At 36.6% G+C, this 12,423-nt stretch overlaps 1 protein-coding gene and 1 pseudogene across 1 annotated transcript in view; one reads left to right on the top strand and one right to left on the bottom strand.

The window, feature by feature from the left end:
- LOC137657031 (aminoacylase-1-like) overlaps positions 1–4,883 on the top strand; it is a 20,829-nt gene extending 15,946 nt beyond the window's left edge. The window contains exons 8-9 of the mRNA XM_068391388.1: positions 4,149–4,209; positions 4,628–4,883. Of these exons, the coding sequence (XP_068247489.1) occupies positions 4,149–4,209; positions 4,628–4,777 (211 nt within the window). The 3' untranslated portion in view covers positions 4,778–4,883. The remainder of the gene's footprint in view (positions 1–4,148; positions 4,210–4,627) is intronic.
- Positions 4,884–6,921: 2,038 nt separating this feature from the next.
- On the bottom strand, positions 6,922–8,269 carry LOC137657029 (uncharacterized; annotated as a pseudogene).
- Positions 8,270–12,423: the final 4,154 nt, after the last annotated feature.

The following is a 12,423-nucleotide window of genomic DNA, read 5'->3' as shown; positions in this document are numbered from 1 at the left end:
ATAACACCCAACACATTCTCTGTCTACCATATGCTCATTATCAGGAAAGGGTTCATTAATCTATCTTCGATTGAGAATATTTCTATAACTAGTTAGCACTTGTTCATTATCATTGCATCTATCACATTCACTATCTACAAATTCCTTATCTTCACCACCATATTCTAGCATCTCTCTGGTCTGATGTCTACCCCACGCGGTAATGCTCGGGTTTCACATCAGCAACTAAGCTCAGCGACTTGCTGCAATGTTAGGAAACTGCCATATTTTTTGGTATTGCCATTGTACAACTGATCCCCCTTGAATATGCACAAAATATCGCCGGGCAAGGCCTCGCAATCGGTTGACCCAGTCAAGACCGCTCTGCGACATTTTTGAATGTTTAAAACTGTGGCGACCTTCAGCTTCGACTTTCGTTAGCAGCGGCGTTTTAGGCGAATCGTACCTCACTTTTACTTGACCACGGTTCCTTTTCATCAATTGTAAGTATGTACGGCGAAATTGTTGTACTATCTAGCGAGTATATGGAGCATGAGACATGGCACACAGCATCCCGACCACGTGATTATTATCATTATTGTTGCTTGCTAGGCTACAACCCTATTTGGAAAAGCAGAATGCTATAAGCCCAGGGGCTCCAACAGGGAAAATAGCCAATGGAGGAAAGGAAACTTCAAAAAAACAAAGTATTCCAGGAAGAGTATCATTGAAATAAATATCTCCTATTTAAACTGTGAAAACTTTAACAAAGGAGGAAGAGAAATAAGATAGAATAGTGTGCCCGAGTACCCTCAAGCAAGAGAACTCTAACCCAAGACAAGATAAAAAAGAATTTGAATAAACAAAGGAAAAAAAAAAACACCTTGAATTATCACTACGAATGAAGCCATTAAAGAAAACTAACGTAAATAGATAAAATGCCAAATCATTATGAATGACTTAAATAGAAACTAAATATTATGAATAAATAAAAAGCATTACTATGAATGAAGTCAATAAAAAACATAATAAATAAAATATGAAATCTATATAAATAAAAACACGTTTAATGAAAAGAACTTAGATCAGTAGGAACGAATATGATGAATAGATCAGTAGGAACGAATATGATGAATAAATAATACAAAGTTAGACATCGGTTTTGGTTTCTTTTGGCATTCAAACACTTTAGTTACATTACAAAATACCCGTTAACACTCTATAGCACTGCATTATGCCATGGTATGAGTTGCAGTAGTCCCTCAGATAGTCCCATTGCATCTTTGCAAACTTGATAGAGTGGTTTACTGATGCCAGGTCTTTTATATCAGCCTTCTTATACAGTACCTCCTTGCCCAATCGTTGTGCACTCGCAGCCAAGTCAAGTGACAATCGAGTGTTAATCGAGCGCATTCTAGAGTATAGACCTCTCACAATAAATCTCACGGGAATCCGCACTAGTCCTGATTATTCGCAGGCCTATACTCTATTTTTTATAGCGGTGCATATTTGCACTTACTCACATTGGTGCCTTTTTAGCTCGTTAAGGTTCCTGATACCTGATTGGTCGGAAGTATTTTTGTCCGAACACCTTCATTATTCTCGAATGATTACCAAGTAATATGAATCGAAACATATTTATTAACCTATATTTCTCCATCATATATATTTTTTGTCAATAAACAATGTTAAAGAATAAATATATTATAAAGAATCATCTTGGTAAGTCTAAATTTAATAACACAATCCGCCGAAGTCAACGACAGCAGCTTGTTTTCGGATGCACGCTTTGTAATTTTGTAATTTTTCACATATTTTAACACAAATTGGGATAAATTACACTCAGCATAAGTTAAACATGTTATTGTAAACTTTCTTTGAATACCAGAATTTACCAAAAACATGGAATTAATAAACCCGATATTTGTGAAAACTTATGGGGAGGTAAAAGAACAGCCTATAGCGGCCTGGCGGGAAAACGATCCCTTCTGGCTCGTAGACGTTGTTTGTTTTTTCTTTCGTAATATAGTTCGGCCTATTCCTTTCAGTTTAAACATTGCTCTTCGTATTATTTTGCTTAGTATTTTCCCACATTCCTGTTCCTCACCTAATATCTATCTATTTTCCCCGATATCCCTACTTTCATATATGGGATATCCCTACTACGGTTCCTTATTTCTTATCCTCTGTCGAAAGTGATGGCTTGAAGGGAAGCGCGTGCTAGTCTCATTAAAATAGTGAAGAGGCGGGAATAAAAAATACTATGTTTAATATCAGGTTTACAGAATAGGTTATACTTGCTACACAGCATAAAATTTATGTTGTTATTATTATTTACATACTTACTGACACTGACGTAAGGTACAAAACATAAGGAATCGTAGTGCGTATATCACATAGGCCTATATGAAAGAAGGGATATCGGGGAAAATAGATAGATATTAGGTGAGGAACAGGAATGTGGGAAAATACTAAGCAAAATAATACGAAGAGCAATGTTTAAACTGAAAGGAATAGGCCGAACTATATTACGAAAGAAAAAACAAACAACGTCTACGAGCCAGAAGGGATCGTTTTCCCGCCAGGCCGCTATAGGCTGTTCTTTTACCTCCCCATAAGTTTTCACAAATATCGGGTTTATTAATTCCATGTTTTTGGTAAATTCTGGTATTCAAAGAAAGTTTATAATAACATGTTTAACCTATGCTGAGTGTAATTTATCCCAATTTGTGTTAAAATATGTGAAAAATTACAAAATTACAAAGCGTGCATCCGAAAACAAGCTGCTGTCGTTGACTTCGGCGGATTGAGTTATTAAATTTAGACTTACCAAGACGATTCTTTATAATATATTTATTCTTTAACATTGTTTATTGACAAAACATATATCTGATGGAGAAATATAGGTTAATAAATAAGTTTCGATTCATATTACTTGGTAATCATTCGAGAATAATGAAGGTATTCGGACAAAAATACTTCCGACCAATCAGGTATCAGGAACCTTTCTGAGCTAAAAGGGCACCCCTGTGACTCAGTGCAAATATGCACCGCTATAAAAAATAGACTATAGTACCATGGTGAACGCTGTAGGCGGCGACTCTTGTGCAACTCTATCATACACTCCATCCAACAATCACCCGGGTTAAGAATAAGTGAGCAGGAATCTAGCAGGAAGCGTGCGGCAGGTCGTTCCGATATAAAACAGCAGAGCAATCGCTAGACTTTTCGCCATTTCTTGGTTTTTTTAATATCGCAACAAATCGCAGAGCTTCGTTGCAGATGTGTGACCCAAGCCTTATGATGTATCTATCGGGCGATCATCTTCACTTAGGACAGCAGATGATGTGCTGGAGACTGCAGCTGTGTTCACATCCATCACTGACTAGTGTAAATCAGAACTACGAAACTCTCCCATACTTAAGTTGCATGGCTGTCAAATAACAATGTTGCCATACACGCCCCCACCCCCCCAAAAAAAAAAAAATTAGTGATTTTTGCCTGCTTGATTCTTGTGAAAGGCACATACGTAAACCTATGCAATTCATGAACCATGTGCAACTCTCTTGCACATAAGCATACACATGTTGTGAACCGAAGGTTAACTGTTTTGTGCTACCCTTATTCAGTCAAAAGCTAGGTCTTCAATACCAGTGATGATTTGATACACACTACATTTATCATACAGAGCAGTAGACTCGGGGTTCAACTTTTTTCTTTTTATCGCCCAGTCCATTGATACACACCCTTTCCTGAGTAATTTGTGGTAATTATCACCAATAACCTCTCATCACACTCACCAATATTAAAGACCACTGACTATATGAACAATGATGATGCCCTAATAATGACACCACAGCTGATGGCATAACATGCACATGCAGAGCCTTATTTTTCCTTCTGTAGGAGCATATGAGCTCTGCTGGTAGTGTGAACTTCATAGAGCCTCCTTGGCTTTCAGTAAAGATGGAATGATGAGTAGAAAATGCATTTTATCGGTTGTATTCTTTGGACCAGAGAATTTCATCTTTTGAATTATTCAGTCGTTACGGCTCAATCTGTGTGTTCATTCATTTTATATTACCTAACATGCTTTGAAAGCACCAGACAGTTTGTCTAATATCCAACTGGAATTTCAATTTTTATTGTGTCCTTAATTTTTCTTTCAGGAATCTTGACATAGAAACAGAAATATTCCCTGCATCGACTGATTCAAAATACATAAGAATGGTAAGCTAAATATCTAACATCTCATTGTCAATTTACTTTAACGTAGCATCATTACTTTGTTTTTAATAGTTTTCAAATGACTATATATAATTCTGCAAAAAACTTGTTAATTGAAATTCAAAGTACAAAAGAAAGAATAAATATTTCAACTTCGACTGCACGTGTTAATGATTATTGCATAGTTTTGTATCGGTTGCATGCACATTGCCAAGTAAACCACCTTTATGTTAAAATGATGAAATTTTGTTACTTTGTTGGTTACAAATTTCGCCTGGAAAGTGAAAGGCATGGGCATATAGCGGCTTGTAGTGTTGTTACTTGCATTCAAAGTCTTTTGTATCTTTACATATCCTTAGAACATTTTGTAAACTAAAGCCATTGTTACCAATTCTTAAAAGGTATTTCTCTTATGTGTTAGCTTGGAATACCAGCCCTCGGATTCTCTCCGATCAACAACACACCCATTCTTCTCCACGACAACAATGAATTCCTGAACGAAGAGACATTTTTGCGAGGAATTGAGATCTACGAAACCATAATCCCTGCTCTGGCTAATCTGAAACCTTAATTTGTAATCGAAGGTTTAATAAATTCCATTCCTCTAATGAATTTACAGTTCTTCCTCCCAACACTTTTCAGATTGTGATTCCGCTGAGGTTTGAATCCTTGGCCGGGCAGAAATTCTATCCTATAATATGTAGGCAGACAGCAATAGCCTGGAAGACTATGTTTCTCACTGACAGCCCGTCAAAGTGTAAATTTGGGAAGGCTATTCATGGAAACAGGTCTTAATGAAACAGATCCAGATGTGCTAATTTCAAGAGACCAAGTAAAACTAAAGATGAAATGGCTGGCAGGAATTTAATTGAGCTGAGAGTTGTTAATGTGATTTCCTTAAAAAAAAAAAAAAACGGTTTTCTTATTCTGATATTAATGTTAGACCAGCCATACCATCAGGACACTCTCGACACTTTCCGCCAAGGATCAGGATCACCCCACAAAACAAGAACTCAGATTATACTTTAAACAAATTTACCACATAAAAGTCGACCAATGACAGTACCTGATTTTGAGTCTTTGAATATCATATTTTTAGCGGGAATAATACGTATGGGTAAACAATAACAATTATTTCTGTCATTTTGTGTCGTCCAAGGGAAAATGCAACCCTTTTGGCTTATATGTTTGGCAGTAAACAGAGTAATGAGAAACTCAATCTGGATCATTCCAGTTCCCTAAATAGCTAAACCAACCAGTTTAGCTTTCCGTTCCGTGAAATTAAAATGCATCTACTAGACCTTGATGCTTATGGAGGAGTAGACCAAGTAGGCAGTATCCCTTTGTGTTTGTTTTTATAAATAAAGATGAGTTCTTAGTTCTTAAGCTTTCTGTTATTTTTCACAAGTGGGGAAGATGTAGTGTTATTCCAATGGGTGCATTTGCTAGTTCTATCTTTGCTGATTACCGCCCAATTTCCATAATACCCACATTATAAAGATTTTGAATGCCTTCTGCACAGACCTTTGACCATGTGATGCGTTATTATAATTTCCCATGTTATACAGATATCCCTTCATTGTGGACGTAGAGTTGCTACGATTTGCTCTGATTTAAGTGGTGCTTTTGGCCGTATCAATTAATCATGGGGCCTTTTATTTTCAAACTTGAACAGACAGGAGTCGTTCTCCTGAATGTAGACCTATAGGTTCCGTATCCCTTAATAGGGATCTAGCTAAAATTGCTAGTTGAACCCAAACAAAACTGAGAATAAATATGTCAAGGATAGTGGTTCCTCAACATCCAGATCTTTTTATTGACAATGTCTTTTTACTTCTATATAATTTAGTTTTAAAATTTTAGGTGTGATTCTTGATTGCCAAGTTACTTTTGAGAAGCACACAAGTCTGTTTCTTCTTCAATTGTACCAAAAATAGGCTATTGAGAGTCTCCTAATCATTTTGGTGATCAGTCTCTCCTGAGGAAATGTTTTAATTCTTTCTATTCAACCATGTTTCAAGAATCGTTCCCCTGTCTACTAGTCTCATCTTAAATTGTTGAACAAAAAATTGTGGTGTAACAAATCCCTTATCTCTGATCTGGATATCAATCTCTGGCAACGTCGTTCCGTTAGATCTTTGTGCATGTTGCATAATATTTTTTCATAATTCTGACCATACAATAAGAATGCAGTTAGATCTAACAGTCTTGCCTTCTCCATCATAATGCTCAATACTGCACAATATTCAAGAAATTTTATTCCAGCAGTGACAAATAGTGTAATGATCTTACTAATCTGATTGTTGAATTGGTGTAACTTCGGCAGCTCAAACTTGCAGCAAATGGTTTTCTGTTGAAGAGCCACTAGTTGTGTGGTTGGAGTCTAGTTCCCAGGGCCGGATTTAGGCATGTAGAGGCCCCTGGGCAATCTATGTGTGGAGGCCCACCCTACTTGAGGCGGGTGGCGAGCGAGGCAAGCCTCACCGGGGGCCGCTGTAAGTTCCACCGGGAAATCATCATTGCCGGTCCTACTAGTAATGAATTTTGGTCATCTTAATCACGTGTGCAAAATGACCTCTCCTGACTGTACACTCGAGTATAAAAAGATTATGAAAAGAAATTTCAAATAAATGGCATATGTTTTATTACCATAAATCTAAATATGTTAGTTTGCCTTCACTCATCAGGCCTCTTCACACCTGACTATACAAACTGACCATTTTTCGAAGGTGATTAGGAAGCATGACCCATACTCAGTGCTGCCAATCTTAAAATCAAAACCAAAGTTTCTTCATAGAATAGAAAAACTATAGTGGTATCTGTATTTACAGACCAGACACTTTACGAAACTTGGCCCTTGCAAATTTGGTCATCAATATGTCAAAGTCAATGTCTCTGAGGATGTCATACTCAATGCTCATCAAAGCCAGGTGACTGAGTCAATCATGATGCATTGTAGTACGAAGTCTGTTTTCGATATACTTCATTTTGCTGAATGAACGTTCTCCAGATCAATTTGTGACCATAAGCACCAAGTACATCCGTAGCATTATCTCAACATTAGGAAAAGTATCTGCAACTTTCTTGCCTAGCAACAATTTGTAATGGAAATGTTCCTTCCCAAAGCTACCAGTCTTAACATAATCATCCAGAAACTGTGTGAAAAAAGCTGCAAACTGTACAAGTTCAACACCAAGTGATTGATCCAGATAATCTTTATATTCACAAACTAATTTTACTGCAGCTGCTTCTATTTCAGTACAGTTCAGTTATTCCTGTCCAGATAAGAAACCGGAAAGGGAACAGGTGTTCTCGTAGGCCATCAAACGTTGATTAAGGGAACTCAAAAACTGATCAATTACTGGAAGAAAATTATCAACACGAAACTTTTCAGAGTGAGAAAGAGTTACTTCCTCAGATCGTCCATAATCCAACTGATTCAGGCGCACATTGCGGTGACGAACTGCGTGGTAAAGTATATTCATAGGTTCCAGATAAGTCCTGTCCCTTCCTCTCATAAACATGAAAGCACTCTCGCTTTTCATGTACAAAACATTCCAAGGACTTCAACACTGCTACTGCTGTGTTCAGGTCAAGTTTTTGGTCTTGCAGTGTATTACTTGTAGCATCAACTCGACCAAGAATGTCATGCCAAAAAACAACATAAATGGCAGTCTCTAATTTGAGCATCTTGTCATGGAGTCCATTGGCCTCATACCGTGCTTGCTAACTCATTTTCATCACTTGCTATTTTGGCAAGAGCTTCACAGATTGGGTGATATCCTTGAATAAGTGCTTTCACACCATCTGCTCGACAGGACCATCGTGTTGTAGAAACCCTCTTTGGCACCGATACAGGACCAGATTCAACAGTTTTCAGTAGGTCTGTAAGGATTGCATACTGATGTGTAGAAGCTATGAAAAACACAAACTACCTCAAGAAAACTGAAAAATGTGAGAGCTTGCTGACAACATTCAGCTGTAGCTTTTCCAACCGGGTTCAGTGAATGACCAAAATAGGGTATCCAAACTGCATGAGGATTTTCAGCTGCCACTTTGGCTTGCAGGCCATTATATCTCCCACTCATAGCAGAGACGTTATCATATGACTGATCACGACAATTTTTAATGTCAATGTCATTATCTTCAAGAAACTTTTTTAATCCTCCAAAAATTTCTTGAGCCTTGTGTCCTTGGTTTGGCAAAAATTTCATAAATCTCTCAACAGGGGTGTCATGCTCCATGTATCTGAAAATCAGACTTAGTTGATCAACGTGGCATTTATCTGGTGTGGAATCAAGAGATACTGAGTAGTATTTTGACAATTTTATGCGTGAAATGATTTCATTCAAAACTTCATTACCATTAGGCTGACTAGTTCTTCACAGATGGTTGAAGACAAATAATTTGTATGACCACTGCCACAATTTGCATGTTTCTGGATGTGTTGCCTGAGGAAATCATCATACTCAGCCAGAAGTTCTAATAATCCTAAGTAGTTTTCATTATGAGGCGAACCAATTGTTTTATCATCATCGCCACGAAGAGCTAGACCGCGTTCACATGCAAATTTAAGCACACTCACTAGTCTCTTTATAACACTCGCCAATATTGTTCAATGCCGCCCCCTCCCAAGTGCCGCCTGGGCGACCGCCCATAGGAAGAACAGCCACTGATTATGCAGACAACGGTACAAATACATACGTTCAATAAATAAACTCACAGAAACCAAAAAATATATAGAAATATTTGAAGTCAGACTTACATACAAACCGTCCCTTCCGATTTTGTCAACCAACAATGCATTCAAAAATAGATAGGAGGTAATTTTAGGGGTAACTGTGAACATAGCCTAAATTTCTAATGATATCACGTTTTTTACTTTGGTTTTACTGTTGTTTTCCGTGATGAAAAAAGATAAATCATAAATATCCACAATTTTTTTTTTATTCCTGACATAAAAACTTTTATTCCTTAATTAAAAATTATTTAAGCCTGGGTCCTTTTTTTGAGGCCCCCTAAAATGTGGAAGCCCCTGGGCAGGTGCCCTCTTTGCCACCCCCTAAATCAGGCCCTGCTAGTTCCAGTACTATTTTGTCTAGCCAACTGGTGTTAAGTAAACTGTGGCCTCGCTGTGAGATTTTACAATTCCTGCCATTTTGCATAAAAATCTGTACAGGAACACAATGTAACTGAACTAACCGATAATTAACAATTCTTTTCCCACATGAGAACACAGTTGTAAGTGTAATTTTTTTCTATTATGTTTCCAAGAGCTTTTAATAAATTTATGTCAATTGTACATTGAATTCAGTAGAGTTTCTTGTGCTTTAAAGATTGTAAATATTGGTAAATCAAATACAGTAAATGTCATGCCATACTTGTTTTCAATTTTACGTTAGTTTCTGTCATTATGTGCCTTGATTATGTCTACTATAGTCTAGTCATGTAAATCCAAATTATTCAAAAGTCTTTATGGTCAAATATTGTCGAATTAGGCAAATCTCTAAATTATACAGTTTTTACAGTTTTTTAAACTCGCTATCCACGGACCACTATGTACTGAATACACAATGAAAATAAACCAGGTGGTGTCTTCAAACTGTGTTTGTAGGTCATTGACGATGTGGCGGGATGTTGCAAGTACAACCCCCACACTCTTAAATCACTAACTGACAAATGTCCCAACAAAACAAACTTTCCCCTTACGTTATCTAAAACCAGATTCTTAGACAAAAGGACAAAAAACAAAACATGACCTTAATACTATATTACTTACAAACTAAAACAATTACAAAAAAAAACATTCAAATAACCAAAAATATGTGTATCACGAAACCTTAATACTAAAGACAGACAAACCAATCACCTAACCTAAATCTTCAAAAACAAAATATACAGTAAATACATGTTTGAGCACGGACACCGTCGCCAATACTCAAAATAACCCTCACAAACCCGACACCGACACAGTTCACTAAAAAAAAAAAAAAAAAAAAAAAAAAAAAAAAAAAAAAAAAACTAGAATAATAATCACAGCCAAGTTTGCAATATTTATACAGTATGTATGATTGTGTGTGGACACCGTTGCCCAAAAGACCTTCACAGCCCACTGCTACAACTTACAGGAAAACGGTAGTACCCCGAGTCAAACTATCGCACTCACTTCCTATATCGGGGCTAATTAATCATAGGCATCATTATCACAATCTTTATCATCAGTGATCAAAACGGAAAATCCTTCAAACGGGCTGGGTCATTATGGCATCAATATCAATAAAATCGTTCAGAGCAATCAAATCATAATCATAATCCAGGCCATCAACGGTTAAGTAATCCAAGAGCAGTCTTAATACAAAATCAATTAAAAAGGAAAACACACTTACGAACACTCCTAGCTAACTAAACTATCGTACTATAATCAAAGATTAATAATAAACTGTTCCTATCATTCACAATCACGACAAGCAAATATAAATAAAACTGTACTTACTTTTAGAAATAAATAAACACTTCCACGCTGGTCGAAAAATGATATAAAATAGTAATCCAGCACTCACAAACGCAACTGACTCTAGCTGCAGTCAAATCAAAATAAGCATTCACCCAAGACATTCACCACTGCCGTAACCTAACTAAAACATAAACAAACAATCTTATTTATACCAACAGTCTTTCTCACCACAAACAATTGATACACTAACTACTCTCTCTCTCTCTCTCTCTCTCTCTCTCTCTCTCTCTCTCTCTCTCTCTCTCTCTCTCTCTCTCTCTCTCTCTCTCTCTCTCTCTCTCTCTGGATTTGGCAAACAAAAAATTAAACAAAAAACATAAATAAAAAAAATTATTCCTCCACAACGATTTCATATGTAGTTGCCAGCTACACAAATTATGTTCAATGTTTTAGGTAATAAATTAATAGCCAATGTTTAATGTTTGATCTAATTTTCTTATATTGTTTATTGCTGTCAAATGCTGTCATTTGTTCTTAAAATAAAATGTGGTAACCGATTTCAAATCTGTATGAGAAATATGATGGAATGTGATCATGTCTCTGGTTGTTACATGCCTTACTCCTTGGTTAGCAAATGTGTTACCCAGGATAACTACATGAGCAACGACCAAGAAGAAATGGAAAAATTTAGATTTTTAGGCTCATCCATAGGCCTAGAGCTATTCTAGAATTTATTGAACGTTCTAAATAATTGGTAAAATTACTGCCAGGCGGTATATTTCAGCAATCCATGTTTGCCAACGGTTATATAAGTGGATGAGTAACCTGGGGTAGTAAAGAGAACCTTAGGTATGGAGGAAATGCCCCCTTAAATCTCGATGAAGTCCCTGGCAGCAGGGTGATGGATTGGGTATAAGGCAATAGACTTTATGTATATCTAACATGTGCCTAGAATATTTACAGTATAAAAATCTAAGAACTAGAATAACAGAAAATCCCCATGTTCAGATGTTATTATTTATTGTGAAAGTAATGCTCTTTGAATAACTTATAGTTTTAATCATTTTGTGAGACTTCACAGACAATAACAGATTTGTTTTATATTAATTTTGACAATAATGTTAATCATGCAAATGCAATAAAAACTTCTAAATTTAGAATTTACTTACAGCAGCCCTGCGCAAATACATGGCCTTGTAATCTTGAAATTATATGTGATAAAAAGGGAGTAGGAAATAAATGATAAACGGTGTAAAGCCCTGTCCACACTATTGAGCATGCCCGACGGGCAAACGGTGATACCAGACCACAATAGTTAGTAAGAATGAAAGTTATTGACGTCAGAAGCGGGAAAACCACAGACAGGGATCTGGTATCATACAGTGTTGCCAGATCTCTGCCTTTAGTTTTCCCGCTTTTGACGTCATCAACCCTCATTTTCACTAACTATTGTGGCCTGGTATCACTGTTTGCCCGTCGGGCATGCTCGATCGTGTGGACAGGGCTTAAGGGATAATCATATAAACACGAAGAAGTTTTAGAAAATTGACAAACCATGGGGGTAACTACTTATCCACCGGTAGGAACACAGAAATACTACAGTATAGTTTATATCATTGGGTTACACAAAGGTAAATAAGGATTTAATTCTATTTTGGGAAATTTTTATCTCAAAAATTAGAAAATCCTTGAAATTGGGTTATTGGATTTACAGGTCAATTTCATTTATTTACGTATTTTTAAGCCAATTTTATCAGTTATGA

Source organism: Palaemon carinicauda, chromosome 18 (assembly GCF_036898095.1).
Source record: "Palaemon carinicauda isolate YSFRI2023 chromosome 18, ASM3689809v2, whole genome shotgun sequence".
Classification (NCBI taxonomy): Eukaryota; Metazoa; Arthropoda; class Malacostraca; order Decapoda; family Palaemonidae; genus Palaemon; species Palaemon carinicauda.
Note: the sequence above shows the minus strand (reverse complement) of the source record. Positions and strands in the feature narration are given on the sequence as shown.